The sequence below is a fragment of the Trachemys scripta genome, chromosome 5 (assembly GCF_013100865.1).
Source record: "Trachemys scripta elegans isolate TJP31775 chromosome 5, CAS_Tse_1.0, whole genome shotgun sequence".
Lineage (NCBI taxonomy): Eukaryota > Metazoa > Chordata > Testudines > Emydidae > Trachemys > Trachemys scripta.
In genome coordinates this window covers 91460504-91488406 of record NC_048302.1, presented here as the reverse complement: position 1 = coordinate 91488406, position 27903 = coordinate 91460504, and the positions used below count along the sequence as shown (strand labels likewise).

Genomic DNA, 27903 nt, shown 5'->3' with positions numbered 1-27903 from the left:
GGCTTCACTTTCTTTAAAACTTGGCAGCAAATATGTATTGTTATTATTTGTTTTATTTATTTATTGAAAAGATTTTAATAGATTATAAACATAGGCCTCAAAATAGGATGTTAATTTCAAATTTAATTTTAAATAGGTTTATTTTTTCAAAATAAAATTGGCTTTAATTTAAATTTAAAAAATCAGATTTTTTTAAATCATTGATTTTTATTCACTCTGCTAGTAATAGAACCATATTATTTCCTTTTGAAGTATATTCTATAGTTTAATAGGAAATAAACCCTTATCTCTAAGCACAAACTAATGAGCAAGGGACAAATAATAAAATCCCTTGCATTTGTCATTGTAAGACAAAATCTTATAGAAATATCATAGAAATGCAGGGATGGGAGAGACCTCGGGAGGTCACCTAGTCTAGCCTCCAGCACCAAGGCAGGACCAGGATAACTGTTAAAATATTTTTAAAATATACAATAAAAAATAATTTGCCTCATCCACTAACAAAATATTAGGCCCAGATCTGAATAAAAGCATTAATTATATTAGATATGAGGATGTCTGATATGACAGTAACATCTCCATCAGCTCCCTTCGAGACACTCTCAAAAGAAGCGTCTAAGACAACTGTACTGTCATTAAAAAGATGCCATGGCTACATTACAATGTCAGCCTAAATGGATTGGAAATTATGATGACCGGAGGGCATTCAGTCCATACTGAATGCTTTGAAATGTAGCCCCTGCTCTCACTATTTTCTGAAGTTACTGGACAGACATCAGTCATGTTTTACATGGGGATGATGCCTGTAACAGGTTATTCTTTAAAAATAAGTTTCTTTATGGTAAAACTGGTTAGAAATAAAGAAAAATACTTGATCAAAAATCATTTTTGCCCCCTTTAAAAATAAACCAATGTGCATATTCCAAAAATGTCTCATTGAGGCCAGCTACCTGTAGAATATGTTTCATCTTGATTAAATTTGAAATTGTCAGACTAGTAAACTCATAACCCAGAGTCTAAATCTAAAGCCCGAAACTCTTTCAGCAGTAGCATATGAAAACTATAACATACTTCTTATGATCAAAGAACAGCTGGGAAACAACAGCTCAAACTAATAATGTGCCTATTCTTAGGAAAACTATATCACTATAGCCAAATTCATCACAGCCCAAGTAAACAGACCTTTTGCAGGAGGACCTTTGATTGAGGAGATGGTCATCCCTCAAAGTCATGGAACACTGGCACTATTGCTACCAGCAGCAGCTGGAGAGAGCTGGGACAGACACTGCTGCAACAATGCTGCTGTGAGACAGCCCTTCTGATACCCCATGCACCATTAAACATAAAACTAAGACAACTTATCAATCATGCCAGATGCTACAAAGTCATAGCTGGCTAACATTGCGGTATGCTCCAAGCAATTCTGAAATAATTAATAAGATCCTTGGGAATGACATTCCCAAATCCCCCAGGCTTTTTCCTACATGATCTGCCAAAGTCAATATACTTACTTCAGGGCTAATTCTGTGAAGTGCTGAACATCCTTAACTCCCATTGTCTTCAATTAAATTAAGGGCACTCAATATCTTGAATAATCAAAGTGCATAGACTACACAAAATAGGTTAGGGAGGGGGTGGAAGTTAACTACACTAAATCTAAGGTCTGATACCAATATGATATGGAAATCATTACCACCTTCCCTCTGAGACTGGTTCCCAAGCACAGCCAAAGTGGTAGCCAGTCAATAGCTCATTTACAACTGAAATAATTCCAACCTGAATTTATAAATTTCCAAATTTTCTTTCATACCTGTTCAACTTACTCCTCAAAATGATTCTGCATCCTCCCAGTAAACAAATCACTGGTGGCGATAAATCAAAACAGTGGATGTGATATACCTTGACTTTAGCAAAGCTTTTGATACGGTCTTCCACAGTATTCTTGTCAGCAAGTTAAAGAAGTATGGGCTGGATGAATGAACTATAAGGTGGATAGAAAGCTGGTCAGATCATCAAGCTCAACGGGTAGTGATCAATGGCTCCATGTCTAGTTGGCAGCCGGTATCAAGCGGAGTGCCCCAAGGGTTGGTCCTGGGGCCGGTTTTGTTCAATATCTTCATTAATGATCTGGAGGATGGCGTGGATTGCACCCTCAGCAAGTTTGCAGATGACACTAAACTGGAAAGAGTGGTAGATACGCAGGAGGGTAGGGATAGGATACAGAGAGGCCTAGACAAATTAGAGGATTGGGCCAAAAGAAATCTGATGAAGTTCAACAAGGACAAGTGCAGAGTCCTGCATTTAGGACAGAAGAATCCCATGCACTGCTACAGACTAGGGACCGAGTGGCTAGGCAGCAGTTCTGCAGAAAAGACCCTAGAGGTTACAGTGGACAAGAAGCTGGATATGAGTCAACAGTGTGCCCTTGTTGCCAAGAAGGCAAATGGCATTTTGGGCTGTATAAGTAGGAGCATTGCCAGCAGATCGAGGGACGTGATCATTCCCCTCTATTCGGCATTGGTGAGACCTCATCTGGAGTACTGTGTCCAGTTTTGAGCCCCACACTACAAGGAGGATGTGGAAAAATTGGAAAGAGTCCAGCGGAGGGCAACAAAAATGATTAGCAGCCTAGAGCACATGACTTATGAGGAGATGCTGAGGGAACTGGGATTATTTAGTCTGCAGAAGACAAGAATGAGGGGGGATTTGATAGCTGCTTTCAACTATCTGAAAGGAGGTTCCAAAGAGGATGGATCTAGACTGTTCTCAGTGGTAGCAGATGACAGAACAAAGAGTAATGGTCTCAAGTTGCAGTGGAGGAGGTTTAGGTTGGATATTAGGAAAAACTTTTTCACTAGGAGGATGGTGAAGCACTGGAATGGATTATCTAAGGAGGTGGTGGAATCTCCTTCCTTAGAGGTTTTTAAGGTCAGGCTTGACAAAACCTTGGCTGGGATGATTTAGTTGGGGATTAGTCCTGCTTTGAGCAGGGGGTTGTACTGGATGAACTCCTGAGGTCCCTTCCAACCCTGATATTCTATGATTCTATGAAAACTTCCTATGAACAATCCACTCCTAGAGGGCATGCTCTCCACACTCTTCTCCCTTTCTTTTCATCTTTCTCTAAAACTCCTCTTCAAACCATAGTACCCAATTGAACTCTTCTATATGCATGCCTCACTTGGCCTATTTTAACATCTGTCCAGAGTCAATCTTAATATTGTATTATCCTTATGTTTGGCCACCTGTTAAGGTACATACTTGCGATATACTAGACTGTATTTTGTCTAGGGAGACCTATGTTGATTCATGAGTCATGCTCTTTACTTTGTTTCCTTTGTGCACATTTTAGTGTTCTTTAACTTTATTTAAACAAATTGCAACAATGAACACCCACACAGCAGAACAAAACAAAGAAAATATGCTGAGGAAAAAAAATTAGGGTCGAATGTCAAAGATGTTAAAAAGTGCATGGCATCTTAGTCATGATTCAAGATAACAGATTTGTTTCTGGTTTGGCCTAACCAAGACCATTTCAACAACTTAACTGCTAGACTTGCAACCATTTGTCATCAAATTAAGCTGAAATGAAAAGATTCTTTCCTTCTGTATACTGTACCACATCTTCATAAATTCAATTACAGTGAAAGCTCTGGAAATGTACCCTGAGACAACAATGGCAGGAAATACATGCTCTACTTACTACAGTTTGTCTGGCTATTGTTTATGTCACAGAAAGAAGAGGTGCCACAAGAATCAGGGCAGGAAGCATCAATACATCTCTGGTCCCCTTCCTGACATGGTGTTTGACCTGAAGAAAAAACAATAAAAGCTTGTTACTATAATGATTTAGTAGAGGAATAAAAGTGACAGTGTAGTGGTCAGAAGATACAGTTACAGATTAACAGACACAGACTAAAAGTGTTCCCAAGTTCATTAGATGGTATAGTAACAATCTGCTGTTAGACCACCAGAGTACTTGTCATTTTTAAGGTATTTTCTGTAGTGAGCATAGAGCCCCCAGTATTTCCACTACTACAGCTGGACACCAGTGTTTAAAACATTTCTAAGGTGGAAAAAAACACATTGGTGTTTAACATAATTTCTCCTTTTTCTTTTCTTATCCCCAGGTTTAAGTTAATATGTGAGAAAGTTTATATCTCAGATTCTGGGCTGTGCATGAGGAGTGCTTTCAGCCTGTCACATGGCTATTTGGGGAAGAGTATAAGAGGAATAAGAAGCTGGGTCAAAGGGGAATGGTATGTCCTCTCGCCTCCTGGCTGGTTAAAGCAGGGAAAGCCTGTGGGAATTATACCTCTGTATTTTTCAACTGATTTGCTTTTTGTTTTGTAGACAATAAAACAAAGGGCCTTAAAAGACTAATGCCTAAAGCTTTGTTTTCCTTCCTTGGCTAGTGAAGCTGCCCACCAGCCTGTAGAGCAGTGGTTCTCAACTTGTGTCCTGGGGGTCGTTTGTGGCCCAATTAGCTCACAACTGTGGCCTATCTGACATTCTCAGGGCCATACAGGTAGTATATATATTTTATGGATGTGGCCCATATAACACATAGAAAGCGGCATATGCAGCCCACAATGGTAAATAGGTTGGGAACCACTGCTATAGAGGTATATACAACAGCCAAATGCAGCAAAGCTTACGCCTCACCAGAAAGCTTCCGTGTTTGAAACTTTGGCCCATCCACATTTCCTCTCACAGAATACTATCCCTACTGCTCTACTATCTCTATTACTATCTATGTGCTGTATGACTCTGAGTCCTCCCCACCCAACTAAAATCTTTGCTAGGGTACAGCCAAGGCTGGCATTGAAAGTCATCTCCTTTATGTGGCTTTGGCTGTTTTGTAAAGTTATCTCAATTAACAGCTCTTGAACACAAAGACTCAAAAGTGTATAATGTTATCAGTCAGTCAAGTTTAAAATCATATTATTACAGTTGTCAGTTGTACTGCAGTAGTGTCCATGGGCACCAGACACTGTGCAGGCACACAATAGAGACAAGACACTGTCACCAAAGAGCTCACAATCTAATTTATGTAGCTTAACACTGAGCTAGGTATATCAAGAGTATCTTTTCACTCTTTTGGTGACTTCACTTCATCTGAGGTATGGCAGAGGATGTATGTTTTACATCTTTACCACATTTGCTACAGTACAATATGGTATGCACATACAGGAACTAATAGATTTTTGGTCTTTTTATTTTACAAGAGCACTTGATCCTAAAATGAAACTCATAGGATAGGAAAAAATCTTTACAGACTTCCAAAATTGTCACAAATCTGGGCATTAAAACATATTTTTAAAGTCTTGCCACCACCACGCCTCAGCTACCTCCTATCAATCTCCCAAAGGGAGGTCCTTTCTCAAGTCCTTGGTATGCTACCATTTGTGGGTACAGTACAGATTCTTTCTAATCATAATACAATCCACACTGAATTCCTATAAACACAGTCTGTCATGTCTTTAGAAAGCATCAGACCCAGTTGTGATTACTTCCATATTGAATTTCTATTTTCACAGAATGAGACAGCATTAAGGTCATAATTACATTTCCTTAAGGTATGTAAGGAAGATATGTTTTCTCATTCAGCAATATGGTAAGCCAATATTCATTTGAGGATTATATGGATGAAGTAGCAAGTTACTAACTGTTCTCCTTCTCATATCTATTCTGATGATATCACAAGTGTGCTACTACTGCTCAACTGTTTTTTGAAGCCAAACCAACATCCTAAATCATTTAAGAACTTCTCTGCCTCTCTTAGATGCATCCACACTCCTTTAATTTTGAAAAGATGAAAGAATGGTTACTTACCCTTCAGTAACTGTTGTTCTTCAAGATGCTGTAGTCGGTATGGATCCCACTCTAAGTGTACATGTACCTCATGTGCGCAAGCTCAGAATATTTTTAATAGTAATGTCTGTTAAGAAGTGGAGGTGGAGCACCCCTGGGAAAAAGCAAAAGTCAGCGCTTATGGGCAGGAAGTCATGTGATCCATACTGACTACATCTTGAAGAACCAACAAGGTCTGGTGTAATAATCGTTCTTTCTTTGAGTACATGTCACTGTGGATTCCACTGTAGGTGACTGGCAAGCAGTATCTTCTTCAGGTTGGTGAACATGAGGAGTATCAACATCATCAGTCAAATAGAGATTGGAGTACAGTCTCCCAAACTTATCATCTGCTCTTGCAGCCAAATCCAGTGCATAATGTTTGACAAATGTGAGCAGTTTACTTCACGAGCAGCCCTGCAGAGTCTGGATACTGGCATGTTGCAGAGACATGCTGAGAATGCCGCTTGAGCTCTGATAAAATAAGCCCTAACTGTCAGAAAGGCATCAGCCAGTTGGCAGCACAGTGAGATACAATGTGTTATCCATTTTGAAAGTCTTTAGGATGAAGTGGCTTACCCTTTGGAGCAGCCAGCCGTAGTCACAAACTGACGTAAGGATTGTTTGAATGATTTGGTCCTGTCAGCATTGTATTGGAGTGCTCTGCATACGTCCAAAGTATGGAACTTCTTCTCCCCTGGGATGGAATGTGGCTTTCGGAAAAACACAGGTATGTTGATGGAATTCTGAAACCATCTTGGGGAGGAATTTTGCATGAGGTTTCAGGACCATCTTATTGCTCTGAAATGAGGTGCATGTAGGTTCTGCTATGAGCCCCTGGAGCTCACTGGCTGAAGTGATGGCAACCAGGAAAACCGTTTTGAGAGGAAGATGGTGGATGGAACACTCCGAGAGGGACTTGAAGGGAGGCTCCATAAGTTTGTGAAGGACAGCACTGAACTCCCACATTGGAGCAGAGTCTCTAACCAGTGGGTAGGCATGCATAAGGCCATTAAGAAATTTGGATGCCATCAGATGGGAGAAGATCAAAAGTGACTATCAGTGGATGATATGCTGATATTGCAGCCAAATGAACCTTAACTCAACTGAATGAAAGTCCAGAGTGTTTTAATTCCAACAAGTAGTCCAGAATCTTTGGTATCAGATCCTGCACCAGGTGTAAGCCATGTTGGGCCATCCATATAGAGAATCTTTTCCATTTAGAGGAGTAAGTTTTCCTTGTGGATAGTGTCCTACTCCATGACAGTATTCCCTGAACATATGAGGAGTAGTCCCTTTCCATGATGCTCATCCAGTCAACATCCAGACCATCAGCTGCCAAACTTTGGGTGTAGATGGAATATTGAACCCTGATCTTGAGACAAGAGGTCTAGCCAATCCAGGAACCTAATTAGGGGTTGTGCAGACATCTGCATCAAATTCATCAGTCAGCACAGTCTCAGCCATAGAGAATGGGGTGAATCTTGCCTGGTCTCCTCTGGCTTTGGCAATCACCCTGGGGATTAGTGTGATCAGTGAGAAGGTGTAAAGAAAGCCCTGATTCCATCGCAGAAGGAAGGCATCCAGCAAAGATCGCTGGTTCATGACTCCTCTGGAATAGAAGTTTGGGTACTTGGTGGCAAACACCAGTTTCCCCACTGGTGGAATATTGAGTTGATGATGGATTCATCAGTGACCACTCATGGTTGGTAACAGATTGCTTGATGAGGAGGTCTGCCAGGTCACTGTTGTCTCCCAGAAGTTGCAGCTCTGTTGGATTTATGCTGCATGGGGAGCACCAGTTTGATAACATGATCACTAACTTGTGGGGGCTGGGGGAGCAGGGAGACAGGGAGCAGGCACCCCCTTGTTCGTTTAGATAGTATATTGTGGATGTATTGTCTGTCAGTATCTGCACTATTCAGTGTCACAGAACCAGGAGGAATGCCAGACATACCAGCCTGATGGTTCTGAGCTCTAAGATGTTTATCATAGTTTCATTTCTTCCAAGAACCAAACCCCTTGTATCTGCAGATTATCCTTGTGGACTTCCCAACCTTTACCAGATGGGTCCATGACTATTGGTCTGAATGGTGAAAGAGTCACAATGGCACCCCTTTCTGAATGGTGTCAGGAAGCAATCACCAGGTCAATGTCATAAGTGTGTGGAATGGAACCACAATAACTTGCTCATCCGATGCGTTGCAGGAAAGTACACTGAGCTGAGACAGAACTGTAGGGATCCCAGATGAAGGCTGGCAAAGTGTGTCATGTATGTACCTGTGGACATATACCTAATAATTCTGGGGTATAAATGCCCAAGGATCTGAATGTTGCCTCATCTTTTTGTACACTAAATAAATCTATGCCATCAAAAGGTAAGTCCTCAATTGTCACCTGGACCACCCTTGGTATTCCAGATGCCCAGCACATTGTGATTGTCACGGCCATAAAACGGACAGTTGTACAGGATTCATCCATTATCATTTGTAGCACTGTCTTGGTTATCATCTACCCCTCCTTGACTGTGTCTTTTACTTTTTCCCTCTATTTCTATGGGAGCCAAGACAGAAATGGGTCACCCTTTCCTACATCAAAAATCTGTTTTCATGAACAGTGCTTGACAATTCACTATGTGGAATTGGAGGGCTGCCTAGGAATAGACTTTCTGGACAAAAGTATCCAGCTTTTTGGTGTCCTTGTCTTGATGCCCTTGGTGGATCTGGTCTTCTCCTACACTACAGAGATGACGAGCAATCCCAGTATCAAATGGGCATAAAAATGCTAAAAGCCCTTAGGTGGGACCTAGTAGTGTTTTTCCACCTGCTTGGAGGTGGGGGGGAGTAAGACCAGGTATGCCACAGATACTTTGCTGGATCCAGAGAACCTTCAAAATACAAAGTACAGACTGAGGCAGTGTGATCTGTCTGGGTCAGTAGAGGGAGACAAAGTTATAGGACTAGCATGAGCTACTGAAAGCTTGCCAAAGGCACACTGGTGTGGGGGTACCAAAAGTTTAAACAAGATGTAGATAAGTATTTGAATGTGTGAAAGTTTAGCTGAACAGGCCCATGTCTACAAATCCTCTGATTCTCCCATTACCATTCTGAAATGGGGTATATGGAAACTATACTTTTATTTTAAAAGATCAGATGGTCAACTAGCACGGGAGCATGCCACGTCTTCCCGCAGGCTTGGTTAATTTCTGAACTGAACGCGCTCATTAACATTAAAAGTATAGGAATTTACTCTTTCAATTGTCTTAGAGAGACTTTCAGTGTGTCGCCTCCAGCCCCCACTAACATAATATTTGGCTTCACTGTAAACTAATTCTGCACCTGTGTGTACGACACAAGAATCCGCACAATTTGGGAGTTTCTTAAGCACATATTTGGTAGTATTACATGGGTTAGAGAGAAATTTCAATTGTAAGGGCCATTTTCTCACCATTTAAAAAAATTAGCAGGGGGGGGAGTTTTCATGTTTGGGCTCTGCCTGGAATTGAGTTTTTGAAGAAAATTTGAGAAAATCCCTTCATCTAGTTTGGATTTGGTAAAACAGCCTATTCTCATGCTTTAGAATTCCAGTCATATTTCCTCAGACAGAGTTACAGCAGAAAAGACTGAAGTTAGAAAGCTAAAGCTGGGCATAGTCCTAAGTGAGGACAAAAGTCATTGCAAGGATTATTTTGGCAAAGCTATGACTCCTTGAAAACTGTTTACTGAGCATACAAGACAGATGCACACAGTTCCCCTATGCAAAGCTAGTTCAAAGACGGGACCAAAGAATCTACAAGTTCTCTTGGCTTTGATAGCAACGTTTCTAAGTTATGTAAAGTGACATTATAACAAAAGAATTTACAAGCTCGGATAGCAGAGGCAGCAGAATATGTGAAGCACACAGTCTGAGTAGGTCTCAGCTGCACCCTTAGGAAAAGCACAGGAAAGTCCTCTGGCTTTACAAAGTGCAGCTTATTTCTCTTTGTACAACAGCCAGTTCTGGAGTATGATGGAGCTGAGGCATGGCCCAACCTGTTCTGTATGCCCTGGGGCAGCAGGGAAGGAGTGGTCCCTGAACTCCCAAATGTATGGACAGGAATTCTGCCTGGCCCTTATGTGGACTGTGCAATGGGCAGAATAGCAATCTCCAGAGTATGCACCCTGATAAGAACCAGGCAGAACTTCAGTCCTAAGTGAATTTAGAGAGATGTTTTCCCAGTGGGAAATCTTTACAAGGTTGTCTAAATGAATGTCCCTGCTCTAAAGCAGATTGCTAAAAGTGTTTAACAGCATTTTGCTAAATATTTAGGGATAATGAACAGAAGAAGAAATTTTCTTATAATTTAAAGGCATTGCAGCTAAAGTGTTTAGATGGGAACACTAAGTTGTAAGCATATACTCAGAACATTGACTGTATAATAATGGCCCCTTCTCACTCTTGATCTGCTCCTTGTATCTTTGAGTCATATCTGGTCACTTTACTGACAGAAACAAAATTTTATTATTCTTAGTCCCACAGTGGCAAGAAAAACAATGAGTGAGAGAGAGAGAGCAAGAGAGACAGACATGCACCTGGATTCTATTGTACCTCATGCATCAATGTGTCAGCTAAATCATCTTGTACTAGCGATGAATAATTTAGGAGGCAGAAAGTAAGGTGGATGTGACAAGGCTACTTCGGAAAGGCATCTTTCAGAGGCTGCTAGAAACAGTACTATAGTTTCTAGCATATTCCACTCTCCTTTCTCAGCTCCCCTCCTTTCCCCTCTATTTTGCAACCTCTAACAGGAGAAGTAGAGGGACCTGGAAAGTACAGTATAAGGCTGGGGATGCAGAGAATGACAACAACAAAAATAGACACCAGAGAAGGGGAAATATGGAGGAGAGGAAATTGAACCTTGATTGGGGTTGCACAGATATAACTGAGGGCAACATTTGGCTCTGGGTTTTACATCTTCATATGACAGAAATGTAAAAACTATCCTGCTGTAGCTTTCACCAATGCAAGTTGTAAGATCTAACAATCTTGGTAGAGGAGAATGAATTGAAATTTCTCTGCTTTACTTCTTCATTTATTCTTTAGATGAGATGACTTAAAATAGCAATGGGAAGGGCCAGAGAACTTAATGGAGGAGGGAAAGGAACAGAAGAGTTGAAAAAGGCACCAGATGACCCCAGAGGAGAGTGGACTTATATGAAAGGATTTCCTTTTTTCCAAAGTGTGTCAGTTCTGTGTTCTGCCACTATTGCCAGTTGTGAGGATTTACAACATGCCTGTTTTTTTCCCTTAGTGAGCTTCCCACATTTAACCAGTAATTCAACAATGAGAACACAGTCTTTCTCTAATTCTCTGTTTTCAATCAGGAAAGTCTTTCCCCAGGATGTTCCTTGCCAACTGGCAATAACCACTAATGATATGTAAATGCCATTGTGCCATCCTAACCTCAGGGAAACTCTTAACAGTTGGGTTTATTGAAATACAGAGAATACTAGTATTTTTTAAAAAACTGATTAGTTATGAAACCAAATTCTAGAATGGCATTTCCATCTCTCTGCTTACCCTCAAGGTAGATTCTTCAGGAGTGGTTAAGAAAAAGTTCTGACTGTAACGTGGAGGGGCGGGGGGGGTGGGGGGGTACCTCTTGTGTGCCACTTAGGGGACAGACATCCTTATGTTCTTATTTCCCACAAGGAAGTTCCAGTACAGAGGGGTCATTGGGGATTGGTTGACTTACTGCAAAGAGAATGAAACACAGCATACCCTTATTTTCACTGCAATTATCTTCATCACTTCCATCTTTACAGTCATTATCCCCATCACACTGGAAAGCACTGGGAATGCACTGTCCATTTCTGCACTCCACCAGACCCTGACTGTAACATGCTGGGGAAACAAGAACACATTCCAATCATCCTACATGTCTACAGGTCTCTCATTTCTTTTAAACATATTTTTTGAAATAAATATTATTGGAGGGGCTGGCAGCAACGCTTAGAAAGGTAGCTGAACACTTACCATTATTATAAAGACCCTGTTTTCAGCTAACTTTTTCAAATTTTAACCATTTGGGCTGAAATTTTCCTTATCAGGTGTCTGGCTCAGGCTAAATTCTTCTGGAAATTTTCAGGCAAATGGTTTGGCTTTTTCTAAGAATGAGGCTAAGGAAAAATAAGTTTTTTTGCCCATGTTAAAAAATTGTTCAAAAATCTTCAGTGCCTGCATTCTTTGGAGCAGGGACTTGAATTTTGGCAGGGGGTGGGCTTTAGTTGTCTCTGAGCAAAAACATCCACATTTTGCCAAATTATAAGACTTGGGGGGGGGGGGAAAACAGTTTACACATGATCAGTAGATTTTTGCAGATAAATTTTTGGAAGATTCTGTCTGCTCTGGGCTTTTCCTCAGCAGAACTTTCCATGTAATATCAGCTGTGGAATGATGACAGCTCTGCCTGGTCCAGTGTGGGTAGCTGAACGGAGAGCCTATCTCTCCTGTGTGGTCAATGGGTATGGCTACACAGGGATAAAAAACCCACAGCTGGCCCAGGCCAGCTGACTTGGGCTCACAGGACTCAGTAATTTTTCAGCCCAGAGCCTATGTCCCTACTCCAAAATGCTTACAATTTAAGAAGGACAGTTGCAGTATTCCAATTGAAATGATAATGAACCAGAAGGAAACTACAATACATTTTGACAATCAGAAGGAAAGGTTAAGAACATAAGAACAGCCATACTGGATCAGATCAATGATCCACCTAATTCAGTATCCTGTCTTCCAACAGTGGCCAATGCCAGGTGCTTCAGAAGGATTGAACAGAACATGTAATCATCAAATGATCCATCCCCATCACCCATTCCCAGTTTTTGGCAAACAGAGGCCTGGGACACTTCAGAACATGGTTTTGCATCCCTGCCAATCCCGACTAATAGTCATTGATGGAGATATCCTCCATGAACTTATCTAGCTCTTTTTTGAACTCAGTTATAGTCTTGGCCTTTATCACACCCTCTGGCAAAGAGTTGCACAGGTTGACTGTGTATTGTGTGAAGAAATACTTCCTTTTGTTTGTTTTAAACCTGCTGCCTATTAATTTCATGTGGTGACCCTTAGTTCTTGTGTTATAAGAAGGAGTAAATAACATTTCCTTATTTACTTTCTCCACACCAGTCATAATTTCATAGACCTCTATCATATCCCCCCCTTAGTTGTCTCTTTTCCAAGCTGAAAAGGCCCGGTCTTATTAATCTCTCCTCAGATGGAAACTATTCCATACCCCTAATCATTTTTGTTGCCCTTTCCTGTATCTTTTCCAATTCCAATACATCTTTTTTGACATGGAGTGACAACATTTGCATGCAGTATTCAAGATGTGGGGATACCATATAGAGGCAATATGATATTTTCTATCTTATTATATATCACTTTCCTAATGATTCTCAATATTGCTTTAGCTTTTTTGACTGCCACTACACACTAAGTGGAAGTTTTCAGATAACTACGCACAATCATAGAATCATAGAAAATTAGGGTTGGAAGAGACTTCAGGACGTCATCTAGTCCACTCCCCTGCTCAAAGCAGGACCAACACCAACTAAATCATCCCAGCCAGGGCTTTGTCAAGCTGGGCTTTAAAAACCTCTAAGGATGGAGATTTCACCACCTCCCTAGGTAACCCATTCCAGTGCTTCACCACCCTCCTAGTGAAATAGTTTTTCTTAATATCCAACCTAGACCTCCCCCACTGCAACTTCTGACCGTTGCTTCTTGTTCTGTCATCCGCCACCACTGAGAACAGCATAGGTCCATCCTCTTTGGAACCCCCTTCCAGGTAGTTGAAGGCTGCTATCAAATCCCCCCTCACTCTTCTCTTCTGCAGACTAAATAATCCCAGTTCCCTCAGACTCTCCTCATAAATCATGGGCCCCAGCCCCGTAATCATTTTTGTTTCCCTCTGCTGGATTCTCCCCAATTTGTCCACATCCTTTCTGTAGTGGAGGGCCCAAAACTGGATGCAGTACTCTAGATGTGGCCTCAGCAGTGCCGAACAGACTCCAAGATCTCTTTCTTTAGGGGTAACAGCTAATTTAGACCCCAGCATTTTATATGTATAGTTGGGATTATGTTTTCCAGTGTGCAGTATTTTGCATTTATCAATATTGAATTTAATTTGCCATTTTGTTGCCCAGTCACCCAATTTTGCGAGATCCCTTTGTAACTCTTTGCAGTCTGCTTTGGACTTGACTATCTTGAGTAGTTTTGTAATTGCAAATTTGTAACTGCAAATTTTGCCACCTCACTGTTTACCCCCTTTTTCAGATCATTTATGAATATGTTGAACAGTACTGGTCCCTGTACAGCCCCCTGGGGGACACCACTATTTACCTCTCTCCATTGTGAAAACTGACCATTTATTCCTACCCTTTGTTTACTATCTTTTAACAAGTTACTGATCCATGAGAGGACCTTCCCTCTTATCCTATGTCAGCTTACTTTGCTTAAGAGCTTCTGGTGAGGGATCTTGTCAAAGGCTTTCTGAAAATCTAAGTACATTGCATCCACTGGATCACCCTTGTCCGCAAGCCCCCCTCAAAGAATTCTAGTAGACTGGTGAGGCATGATTTCCCTTTACAAAAATCATGTTGACTCTTCCACAACAAATTGTGTTCATCTATGTGTCTGATAATTCTGTTCTTTACTATAGTTTCAACCAATTTGCCTGGTACTGAAGTTAGGCTTACTGTCCTGTAATTGCCAGGATCACCTCTGGAGCCCATTTTTAAAAACTGGCATCACATTAGCTAACCTATAGTTTAACTATGTTTGCCACAGTATGTTACCTGCAAGGACATTTACCACTTACTAAGCTATATGAAATCAAATTCCCTTAAATTCTTGTCTTTCTAGCAATATTCCATCCTTAACATTTTTTTAAAACAATACTGATATGGAGACTAAAGAAATTAGGTAACTTACAGCAATTGACTTCATCTGACTTGTCTATACAATCATGGTCACCATCACATACCCAGTCTACCGTTATACATCTTCCATCTCCACATCGATGTTGCTTCAATGGATTGCAATCTGATGAAAAATTAGGAGAGAAAAGAAAGAGAAAAAAATTAATACCAATTGTGTAATTCCTATTTCTCTGCTTGACAATTCCGTGCTCTGAAAAGGTCATTATCATTACAACTTTGGCAATTTAGTGTTAGATTAACTACAGTACACAAGGTTACCATACCTGCAGTATTACTTAAACTATTTTATACTTATAGTAAATGCCTTAAACAAGGCAAAAACTGATGTAAAGTGAGGTCAGAATGCTGAGAGAGATGGAGCTTGCACCAGCTCTCTAGCCACTATTAGCATTAATTAGGTTCCTAGAGAAGGCCTAATTGGTCAGAGATGGGCCTGATTACTAGGCAGGGGTTAGGAAGTTGTAACCTGAAGAATTATTACACTTATAAGATTATGTATTGGGGAGCGACATGCACTTGTTACAGATAACTGGTTCTTTTCCTAGGCAGGTAATTAGAGTTAATTGAGAAGATGGTTATTTGGTGAAACACACAGAAACTTTATTTAATACAGACAAGTATAATTGACATAGTAGGAAAGGATCAATATACATAAATATAAGGATAAGATAAGTGCAGTAAAGTGGTTTCCTGTATTGTTCATACTTACAATCTTGCATGGTGCATATTCACAATTTATGGAGACCATTGAAAACCAAGATAGAAGGGAAAGTAAGTGGAGCCCATCAGAAGGGAGGTCCTGATTCAGATTACACCATCTCGGTGACGCAACAAACCCAAAGAAATGGGAACTGGGTGTAATATTTTATACCATTCCTTATGGTAAGAGTATGGATATATACCATATTTGATCCTTTACCCTAATTATTATAAGGTCAATAGCTGCCCCACCCACATGTAGCCTTTGGGGTGTCCGTAATTAAGCATCAAACATTAATATTAATGATTTATATACTTATTTCTTAATAATTCCTATATGTAAATGAGGTCTAACTGCGCACATACTCCATAGCAACCTCATTACCAAAGCCCCCTATGATGGGATTCCTGGGGTGAAACCTGGACTATGGGACCGCTGAGCCCTCCAAACCTACCAGCCTGAGCTGCTTCTCACATGGTCATGTTAATGTCAAGGTACAAGCCTCTGACAGGCACTGCATTTACACAGCCAGCCACATGCAGGGGCACACCCAACTGACTTACATGAATGATCTCCCAGTCACTCATGAACCATCAGTAGGGATGCTTCAGCCAATACCCCCCCCCCAAATTCCAGAACTGTGCTGTCTTGCACTGGTCAGAGCCTGGCCAATGTAAGCTCATTCCTTAATTCACTACTTCTTCATAGGAAAGTGGGCATGCACCAGCCTTTGTAACCTAAGTTGAGATTCCCCTAGCACTTCAACCAAAAACACACTGTTTTAGTAAAATATAAAATAGATGTATTAATTATAGAAAGTGAGTATAAGTAATAGGCATAGAGATCAAAGTTGGTTACCTAAGAACTAAAAATAGAAATAGTCTAAATTCTAACTTTAACAGACTAAGCAAGATTTGAATCAAACAGTTTCTCACCCCACAGGCAGCTTACAGTTCCTCAAAACACAGGCGGGACTCCAATCCGGCCTGGGACCGGAATCCCTAGTTCCAAGTCTTTGTCTTCCATCTAGATGATCTTCTGGATGTTGAGACGGGAGGTGGGGGAGAAACCAAGTGATGATGTCACTCTCTCTCTTTCTATACCTTCTTCCAGATGCTAGAAAGATCCTTGCTGTGACATGGGGGTCAGGCAATCCCCATTGGTCAAGCAGTCTCCATTGAGTACATGCCTCTGTAAGGAGCCTCTGGGATAGTGAATTCTTTTTGGTGGGCCATCTACTCCTGTCTGGCTCTCCTTTGTTGCAACTGAAAGGCTGGCTGTGGGCATCTCTGAACATTACAACATATTTCTGTAGCACATGTAGCAATACTTCATAACTTCACATACAATGATAGTACATACAAACCAACAGGGATTTTATTAATGTTCAATAAATCAAGAGTTTTAAAATGATACCTTGCTAGATATACAAAACATATCAACATATGGCAGTGGTGAATATGGGGGTTGCAGGGTGCTACGTTGAGGTGCAGAATGTCACACACACCCTTCTTGCAGATCTCTGTGGTGTACTGTAACCATTTGCGGTTACTTGTTTGTCTCCCAGAACGAGAGCGCAAAGTTTCTGACTTGGGTTTATTGCCTTAAATCTTTCACTTTTTAGCTACACTTCAGGCGTTAGTAGAATTCCTTGTGACGGGGTGTGACTCACCACTCTGGCGCCTCCTGTCAGCTGTTATGGGAATTAGCTCTTTTTGTCAGTGCACCCTCTTCTGGTGTTGCCTCGCTGCTGTCACTTCTGCTCTGTGACTCATGTCACTCCCAGGACCACGGCATGCTGTTCAGTGACACAGCCATCTGGCTGTGCCGCACTCTGTGCTCCCCACTTCCAGGGGTGTAGTCCAGCCACTTCTTCAGTGGCGAGTGGGGTTGCGGGGGACCCGGGCCCACCCATTACTCTGGGTCCAGACCCAGGGATGCTGTAGATGGCCACTGCTTCCGGAGCCCCCTCTGACTCCTCCATAGGTTTCCCTGGGCCACTTCCCTGCGGCCCAGCACCTTCTTTGCCCTTGCCTCAGAGCCACAGCCTGCAGCACACCAGGAGCTGCCTTTAGATCCCTGGGTCTCTGCCTGCAGTATTGCTGTCCAGAGTGCTTGCTGCCTTCAGCCTGCAAGGCACCCAGTCCACCTCACTCCTCAAACTCCAGGGAGGACTGAAGCTGCTCTGTTCTGCAGCCCTTCTTATATGGGCCAACCCGGCCTTGACTGGCTGCTCATTGCAGTCCCTCTGATTGGCTGCATCCTGCGCAGCCTCCCCAGGGCTCTATTAACCCCTTAGATCTCAGTGTGGGGCAGGCGCCCCATCACATTCCTGCACAAAGCTTTCACCTAGTATAACAGATCTTTAACTCTAGCAACCTTAATAATCCATGTACTTATGTTCACCTATTTGCCCCCCATGCAAGTTTGAAGCTAATAAACAATACACCCCTGACACTCCTATAATGTCATTTTACCTCTAACAAGCATAAAATCACCCACAAGATGTAAGAGGGGACCATAGGTCATAAGCTCAAGTCAGGGGTTAATGTTAATGAGCTAATTAACCCATGAGCAGGCAAGTGGTTAAAAAGGAGCACAGGAAAGAAGTGCTTGAGGAGGAAGGGGGAAGAGAGGAGGCTAAGAGAGCCTGACAAGGCAGCTCTTGGAGTAGAGACATCTCAGCCACTCACCCCTGGAAGAAAGGGCCAGAGAGCTGGAAAAGAGTGCAAGGATGTGGTTGCACTGATATGCACTGATGGAAGGACTGAGACACTGTAATTAAATTACATGCTGGTGTTCACAAGCAGGAAGGTCTCAGAGTGGTCTGTGTTGGTGGAAGAGGTGGAGGTACAGCAGCTGTGACCTGTCACAATGTTACCTAAGGCAACTGCCATGTTTCCAATAGTGACTACCATACTATAGACCAATATCTTTTTTCCTATTAAAGTAATTTGGATTTATATTAACAAATGGGAAATATCCTGGACAGAGAAACTAAGCAGCTAGCACATGTAATTTTGTGCTTTAGCCTCATATTTTAGCATATTATTTCATAGACAGTTCTGAATATGAAATTTAAGGTCAAGTACATCCATTTAATTTGCAATTCCTACATAGAGATGTCAGTATGATAAAGTATTTGTTCCCAAACTGAAATTCACAGATCACTCTCAAATTGTCTGCAGAACTGCATCTCTCCTAGCATATCAACATCTATTGAGAAATGATCTGTCCAATGGCCATGTGATGTGGGTAGAGTGAGTAGCTATGCTGAGGTCCCACAGAATTACTAAAACCCACTGGTTTGGTAATTTTTTTTTGTTTTGTTTTTGACATTTCACTCAATTTCTAATAGATCATATGGCTGGAAGAAATAAAATATTTCTGAGGTAAGAGATGAAACTGAAAACTCAAATAGTATATAAGGAATAGACTATAGTCTGGCTCCTCAGTGAAGTAACGCTAAGAGGACTGAAGAGACACCACCTTGGATGCCACCTATTTTAAAAGAGTCTTGGAGAAACTCCAACCAATGAAAGAATTGCTGGAATCGCTAGTGATCTCCAACAAGGATTTGGAAGACTCTGTGGCCAATATTGCAGAGAAAACAGTTCATGCTGAAGAAAGAATTTTGATGGCCAAAGATGCTGCATCACCAAAAAGAGGCCAAGGTAAAAGATTTTCAAAGAGATCTACCTGTCCCTATTGAAAGATAAGATAAAGGATTATGAACAGTGACATAAGGCACAGCAGAAGGCAATGATACTGTGTTTGTGGAAATGCTATTTCTTCCTATTACACACTCAGCTGAAGACATCAGTTGAGAGTTGGAATGAACACACCAAACACTGGTTCCCAGATAAACAAAGCATTCTTCAGAAGGCTAAAGCTCTTGCGGTCTTATCTATTATAGACATAGCTATTTATTTTGCCAGGCTTCTTGGTTAAGGTAGAGGGAAAATCTCTTTCTTCAATCCCACCATAAAATTGTTTAGAAGTAAAAAAAGATAGATCTGCATTGCATTATGGGACACATAATGATCCCACTAGCCTGCTAAGCTTTGGAAGAGGCCAAGAATTTTCCATAAGAAAACTCCAAGAAAAGACAGAAGTCTTAGCCTTATTTTGCCCTTTCATCATTCTGTTTCCTCAAGTAATGAAACTTTCTTTGTCGAACCCTTAGGAAAGGTTGAATATACAGAATACACTTGGTATAAAAGTTCTTGAGAGTATGTTAAAGATGAAGAAGAGAGAATGGGACACAACAAATCTGAGAGTAATCACTGTCAAACATTGTTTTTATGTCAGTGTTTTCTGTTATTATGCTATTAAGTTAGGAAGTTTAACTTGTTTCCATTTTTCTCAAAAATTATTACCAACCATGCTACACAACTGAGCACTTTAATGGGGCCAGGATTTCACTGTAAGGGCCTGATTCTACCAGCTTAGCTCACAAGGAGTAATACCTTACAGCACAAGTAGTCCCTTTGATAGATTCCAATGGAAGTACTTGAGGAATAAGGAAAAATCCACACCCCTGAGAGATGTAGTTATGCCAACCTAACCCACAGTGTAGACAGTGCTAGGTTGAAGGAAGAATTCTTCCATCAACCTAGCTATTGCCTCTAATGGATGTGGATTACTTATGCCAATAAGAGAACCCCTTCCGTCAGCATAGGAAGCGTCTACTCTGAAGTGCTAGAGCAGTGCAGCTGCAGTGGTTTAAGTGCAGACATACTCTAAGATCTCCTCTATACTTAACATTTTTTTGGAATAATCTTTTGGTTAGGGGTGTGATTTTTTTCTCCCAAAATAGTTATATCAGTAGAAAGGTGACTTATACCTGTATAGTTATTTCCCTTCCCCTAGCTATACCCTTGTAAAGCAACTGCATCTGGACTAGGGAGGTTAACTATACTTATCTTTGAAGCAGTACAGCTTTTTAGAGTAGACAAGTCCTTAAACTCATGTATAACTTTGCTCACATAAGAAATCCCACTGAAGTCTTCAAAATAGTAAATTCATCAGTCACATGAAGACTACTCACATGAAGAAAGCTATGCACAAGATTAAGTGCTTGCAGGACTGGGGCCTATTCACTGTGAGTAAAAGTGATCAGATTCAATGAAAAAAAATTTACAAGAAAAAATGGGTGGGACAGTTGTGGAGAGTTTTTGTTATCGCAGGTTACTAATGCCTATTGTCCATCAATGCAGCTATTACTGCCTATTACTCAAAACCGGCCTAACAGACTTGTGGTAGGCAAGATTGGAAGTATCCAGGGCAGTGAGGAGGAGATTACAAAACCAAGGCACAAGACAATAAACACTTGACCAAGCCGTAGGTAGTTTATATAGAGGAAAAAAGGTTGAATCTTAGGGACATTATATAGGATAAAGTAATATCAGGAAGACAAGATGTGATCAAAGTTGGATGGAATTTTTTTTCAGTTAAAAGGTTTTTAATAAAAAAGAGCTTTTGTCAAAAAAAATTTTCAATAAAATCTCATTTTTGATTAAATTTTTCATTTAAATATATTGAATAAAATTTTTAGAAAAAACATTTATTCAGTATTTTTGAAAATGTTTGTTTTGAAATTGTTAAAAAATGGACACCTTCTCTCCTCTCACTTTTCTGGGAGGTGAGAAGAAAATGAAAGTAAAAGCTAAAAAGGAACAGGTTTTTTTATTTTAACAAAAATATTATTTTTCATGTTTAATGGTAGCTCTTTCAGAGAGAAAGTAGAACTTTCACTTTGTTTAACTTTTTCTCTCTGGCAAAAATTGGAAAAATAAGGTTTTCCGCACTAACTCTTTAAATTTTGCATCAGGAAACCATTATTTCCTGGTGGCAAAATTTCAAATGGGGACTTTTCCCCCCCATGAACATTTCTATGGGAAAAATTCCCATTTTCAAGCCAACCATAGATGTAATGTGGATTGTGAGACCAAGAGGATCTGCCAAACAAGACATTGAAGAAGTGATCAGAGAGGTAGGAAGATAATTATCAGTGGAAAGAGCCTTGAAATTCAATGGAGATCAGGATTTAAAGAGCAGTGAATAGCTGATGGTCAAGGAGGACAAGTCTGTCCTGATGCTTATGCAGGAAGAGTTTAGTCATAATGCTCTGCTGGCACCAATGATATGCAGCATTTTTAGGTTCTATTTTATCTCATATGAGCTGCTGAATTATCTGGAAAACTGAAACACACCTTGAATAAGTTTACAATAAATAACGAAGTCAACATTTCTTCAATAAAATATGCACCTGATTTGTATAAAACATAAAAATTGTGTAAAAATATCATTTGCTGAAAAAGCATTGAATGATAGAATTCTCCAAATCTTTTAAATTAGTTATGAAGAGTCACAAACTTTAATCTGTGTTCACTTCCTTGCTAAATAAAGTGGAACACAGGGTATATTACTGTTTCTGGTAAGTCTAAGGGAAAAGATTCTGTCAGTTTAGACAATGCTATTACATTAAAGCCTTTAGAAAAATGTAACACTCCCAATTACCACAGTTTTGTTCATCACTCAGGTCTCCACAATCATCATATCCATCACAAACAAAGGTGTAATTGAGGCATTTCCCAGTAGTACAACGGAACACATCATCACTGCAGTCTGCAAAACAAATATTTGTAAAGCACATCAACAAAACACTACATTGTGTTCTATGTTTACAGCACCACAACAGTGATAGAGCAAGTTAAACTACATTAATAGCTACACACAATAGCTATATTATAGTAGTAAACACACATATAAGCCAACAACTATATTGCATAAGCACATCAGTTCATTAGAATCCAATATGGATACTGAATATAAGAAGAAGGATCAAAGACTCTTTGTGGACCTTTTTGGCTGCAGCCAGGAAGAAAGTATTGGGACATGCCTTCCCCGGCCCACAAACCTGTCTGAGGCCAGAGCTCAGCACAACTCTGCACTCCAGTGCCAGGGCAGGATGCAGACCAGAAAGCACATGGAAAGATAGTGTGCAGCCCCAGCACTTCCCTGGTTACAGCCCCACAGACTGCCTGTGGCCAGGGACTTTCTTCCTAAAAAAAAGTGGTAAGCGGCATGCCTGTTGCCAATATCCGAATCCAATTAATATTAAAGTCAATGGAACAGGATCGGTTCCCAGCAAAATGTTGCCATTAAATGAAAGATGTTAGTATACAGATTGCTATTAAGCAACAGCTACTGTATTTACCGCACAGAAAGTATGTTTCTTTGCCTCAAAATGGTGATAAGGTTAATTCTCAGTTCTTCCTACTATTCTCAGGAAATGCATTGGCCAAATCCTCCGAAACAGTGAAGTCCCTTTGCACCACACTGCACACACAACCTGGTCATTGATAAACATATATGTGGCTCAAGAAGGATTTCCAGCATAGGGAGATTCTCTGGTGATGAAAAGCCTGCATAAAGATTGCTACCCTACCTTCTCTGCCAGTGACTGGAGGAAAGTGTGTCTGGCTGGGAAACTCACGGGTTGTTCCAAAACCTGGCTATGGTTTCCGCCCCTTGTGGAATTGGTAGCAGAAGTAAATTGGCAGAAGCCTCAGGCTGCCCTAATATATGCCCAGGGACCAGCCCTGCATACCGTGACCCCAGAATCAGGCCTGATTTGTTCTGCACGTTCCTTGGCTGAAGACAAGGGTCTGGGCCTGCTGTATCTTTTTTAAGATACAACACATCTCTCCTGAAAGTTGGAGATTAGTGTAAGCACTGGAAATCTGCAAATGGAAAGATTGTGTTGGTTTGGTGGGCTGGATCAAGCGTTCACAAATCTTGCACATCACATCTGCCATTGTACTTACAATGTTATCAAGACATAGATGAGCAAATTTTAACATTTTCCAAGGCATGACACAGTGCTTTGTGTGACAAGGCACTGCCTTTCTCTTGCAAGACTTAGTGCTTCCCCCTCTGGCGATGGCGGACCTGACGTAATCATCCCCTCTCAGGGCAGGGTTTGCCTTCCCTCTTCTGTGCTTCCTTAGTCCTATTTTCAGGGTAGGCCTGAGGATTGGCCTATGAGGTGATCCTCCACCAAACAAAAAGGAAACAGTCTCATAAACAAAACAAAAAACACCCAGAGGGGGAACTTTCGCTGCCTCCTCACTGGTGCAGGGTGTCATTCTGTTGGTTGCTCTGGGGTGTCAGTCCTTCCCCTAGCAGGCGCTCAGGTTTCCCCTAGGGGAAGGAACACAGCCTCTCATCCTGGAGCGGCTTATTTCCCTGCTGCTACTAGCCTGGCAGCAGCTTGTCTGTCTGTCTCTCTTCCCCTCTTCTCTGCCCAGAGGAGGGTTTTTTTAAAGGCCTCAGGCAGCCCTTAATTGGAATCACTTGTCCCTAATTGACCTGAGGTAACCCCTTCTCAGCTTATAGGGAAGAGAGCCTTTAACATTCTGGGGCTAACATATCGGCCTACCAAGACCCTCTTGCAGCCATCCGGCCTGACTTTGTCACACAGACATACACCCCTGCTCAACACCATGGGTTTGGGCTACTTGGGTCAAAAAACAGTGCACCCTTGACAGGCCATCAGCGTTGCCATGCCTGGTCCCTGACCTGTGTTGCACTCTGAAGTGGAAGGGTTGTAATGACAGGAACTATCTCGTTACCCTTGCATTTCTTTCTTTGGGTACGTCTTCACTTACCCAGGCAATCGATGTTCTGGGATCGATTTATTGCGTCTGGTTAAGACGCGATAAATCGATCCCGGATCGATCCCGGAAGTGCTCGCCGTCGACGCCGGTACTTCAGCTCGCTGAGAGGAGTATGCGTCATTGACGGGGGAGCCTTCCTGCCGCGTCTGGACCCGCGGTAAGTTCAGACTAAGGTACTTTGAATTCAGCTACGTTATTAACGTAGCTGAACTTGCGTACCTTAGTCCGAAGTGGGGGCTTAGTGGGGACCAGGCCTTTGTTCAGGTGCATCCATTTCAGGGGGGTATGGTTAGTGATGAGGGTAAACCTCCATCCAAGTTGTATCGGAGGGTTTCCATGGCCCACCTTACTACAAGGCATTCCTTCTATACCACGGCATACCTTTGTTCTCTGGGCAGGAATTTCCTACTAAGGAATAAGATTGGGTGGTCTTTCTCTCTTACCATTTGAGAGAGCACGGCTCCCAACCTGACCTTGGAGTCATCCGTTTGCAGCAAGAACTCCTTCTAAAAGTTCAGGGATACTAGCACTGGATTACTGCAGAGAGTGGTCCTCAGATCTGTAAAAGCTTCCTCAATTGTGCTGGTCTATTTCACTATGTCTAGGCCCCAGGTTTTTATTAGATCCATCAACTGGTATGCTCTGGTAGCAAAGTGGGGAATGAATCGCCTGTACTACCCAGCTATTCCCAGGAATGCTTTGACCTGTTTCTTCCAGATCAGTAGGGGGTTTTGTATCGCCTGTAATTGTTCAGTTGGGGCTTCACTATGCCCCTCCCAACTACGTACCTAAGGTATTTGGCTTCTGCTAGCCCTGTTGCACATTTGGAGGGATTCGCAGTGAGACCTGTCTTCCTCAGGTTATCCAATACTGCTTCCACCTTTTCTAGGTGTGTCTCCCAATCTGGGCTATGTATGATGACATCATCAAGGTAAGTGGCCGCATACTTGCCATGTGGAAGGTTGCAGGAGCCCCATGTAATCCAAAAGGGAGGACTGTGTACTGTACAATCCCTCTGATGTCGAAAAGGCATTTGCCAATAGCCTTTGGTCAGGTCAAAGGTGGACAAAAAATTAGCTTTTCCCAACCAGTCCATTAGCTCATCTATGCTAAGTATGGGGTACGCATCAAACTGGGACACCTCATTTAATTTTCGGAAGTCACTGCAGAATCTCATGCTGCCATCTGGCTTAGGTACCAGGACAACGGACTGGACCATTGACTATGAGACTCCTCAATGACTCCCAGCTCCAGCATTCTCCCAACTTCAGTCCTGATCTCCTCCCTTTTTGCCTCTGGGATCCAGTATGTCTTAACATTCACTTTTACTCCAGGACATGTGATGATGTGGTCCCACCTGGCTTCTCTGAGAACACGTCATGGTTCCGTTCAATCATATTGATGTCTTCTGCTCATTGTTCAGGGGTCAATTTAGGGGATATCCCTAACAGTCCCTGATGTTTGCTTTCTTGGGGTGATGTCTCTAGGATGACCAAATGAGCTTCCATGTCTTGCCAGGGTTTCAATAGGTTGACATGGTAGATCTGTTCCAGCTTCCGGTGATCAGGATGTCGAACCTTATAGTTGACTTCCCCAGTGGCTTCTGTTACTTCATATGGCCCCTGCCATCAGGCCAGGAGCTTGCTCTCAGCTGTGGGCTCCAGCACCATTACCCAATCTCCCGCCTGGAATTTCTGGGCTGTCGCTCGGCAATTTTAATAGGTCTATTGGGCCTCTTGTGCCTTCTCCATGTGTTTCCACATTATGGGGGACCTTTGGCTATCCTGTCCTTCATCTGCATCACATGCTCAATGATGCTTCGTCCCTTGTTAGGTTGTTCTTCCAAGCCCTCCTTAGCGATGACAGCTCGAAGGGGGAAAACCCAGTTGAAGTCTGGGGAACCTTCCGTATAGCAAACATCAGGTAAGGTGGTAAGATATCCCAATTTTTCCCATCCTGGCTCACCACTTTCTGTATCCTGTTCTTCAGTGTCCTATTAAAGCATTCAATGAAGCCATCTGTCTGTAGATGGTAGACTGACATTCTTAGGTCCCATACGTGGAGCATTGCACACAAGTCCTTCTTCAACTTTCACACAAAGGGGGTTCCTTGATCTATCAAGATCTCTCACCCTAGAGAAAATTTTGGTTAATTCCTTAGCTATCGCTTTGGACATTGTGTTTCATAGGGGTATGGCTTCTGGATATCAGGTGGCGTAGTCCAGAACAACGAGCACACTCTGATGGTCCCAGGCTGACTTCTCCAGTGGGCCTATCAGGTCCATGGCTATCCTCTTGAATGGGACTTTGATAATTGGCAGAGGTACTAAAGGGACCCTCAAGTGTGGTGGGGAGATATGCAATTGGAATTCTGGGCAGGAGGCGCAATATCGTCGTACCTCCATATAAACTCTTGGCCAAAAGAATCTCCATAGGAGTCAATCAAGGGTCTTTTCTACCCCCAGATGTCTTCCGAATAAATGACTATGAGCTAGGTTCAACACTGCCCTGTGGTGCCTTCAAGTACCAAGAGCTGCTCCACCTCTTGCTCTTGCAGTCAGACTACTCTATATAATAGGTCCCTTTTTATCATGAAATGTGGCCCTGGGACTTCGGTTTTCCCCTCCACTGGGACCCCATTCACTTCAATTATCTCTTTTCTAATATTATTGTATAGCAGATCATTGGCATGATCCTTCCCAAAATTCTCAAATGAGGGTCCAATATGCCTAAATTCAAGGGGACCTACTTCTGTTTCTCTCTCAGGGTTGGACTCCATGGAATTGGGTCCAGCTTCTAACTTGTCGACTCTGCGTCGCCCCCTGCCAACTGGACACAAATTCTTCCCTACGAGTGCAGCCTTTTGGTTCTGGGCCAAGATCCTGGTTCCCAACCTCTTGTCTGCCCTCCTTTCTTGCCTAGTCTTCCAAGGCTTCCCAGTTGTAGAGAACAAGTCCTGGGCTAATTCACAGAAGACTGGGAGAGGGCTAGCTACTGGGTCCATTGTATTAATCCCAGGGTCACTACTCTCCTCTGACTCCTCTATGGGGAGTAGGCTTCCAAACCCTAAGAAGTCTCATCCTATAAGGACCGGATATGGGAATTTCGGGACCACCTCCACCATCACCCTTGTGGTATTCCCCTGGACCTCAATTTGTACAGGGATGGTTGGATAATAATTGACAGCACCATGTACACAGGTTATTCCAGTGCATTTGGCCCGAGACAACTGGTCCTGCCCCATGAGTTTCCTTGAGACCAGCATGACAGCACTTCTGGAGTCCACTAATTCAATCGTCTGTATGCCATTCATCCTAACTGGCCGTATATATCTATGGGGGGGCCATCGCGACTCCCACAAGGTTTATCAAGCCACAAAGATCTTCATGATACCCCAGATTGCACTGCATGGGCTCCTCCACATTAGGGCACTGGGCCACCATATGCCCCATTTCCCCACAAGCATAACACCTATATCCTACTCGAGGTATCCCTCTATTCTTTGGGCCAGTGGGCCTTACCACATGATCCTTTCTCCCCAGGTCCCCAAGTCCCTTTGCGGCTTCAGGCCACTCTTCAGCCTCTTCTCTCCCTCCTCCCCCCCACCCCACCAATATAGTTCTCCTAGTGCTTCGGAAGCACAGGCCCTTGGAGCGGGGACTGGCCTCTTGACCCAGCGCATCTCTTCC

General features: G+C 42.2%; 1 protein-coding gene across 10 annotated transcripts in view; it reads right to left on the bottom strand.

Annotated features, from left to right (window-relative positions):
* Positions 1-27903, bottom strand: part of CORIN (corin, serine peptidase) — a 261755-nt gene that overhangs the window by 72553 nt on the left and 161299 nt on the right. For 9 of the 10 annotated variants that reach the window (XM_034771341.1, XM_034771332.1, XM_034771335.1 and 6 more), the window contains exons 7-10: positions 22054-22161; positions 14824-14934; positions 11614-11736; positions 3704-3811 (exon numbers count right to left, since the gene is read on the bottom strand). In XM_034771341.1, the coding sequence (XP_034627232.1) occupies positions 3704-3811; positions 11614-11736; positions 14824-14934; positions 22054-22161 (450 nt within the window). The remainder of the gene's footprint in view (positions 1-3703; positions 3812-11613; positions 11737-14823; positions 14935-22053; positions 22162-27903) is intronic. The other variant, XM_034771340.1, reaches the window with a different exon arrangement.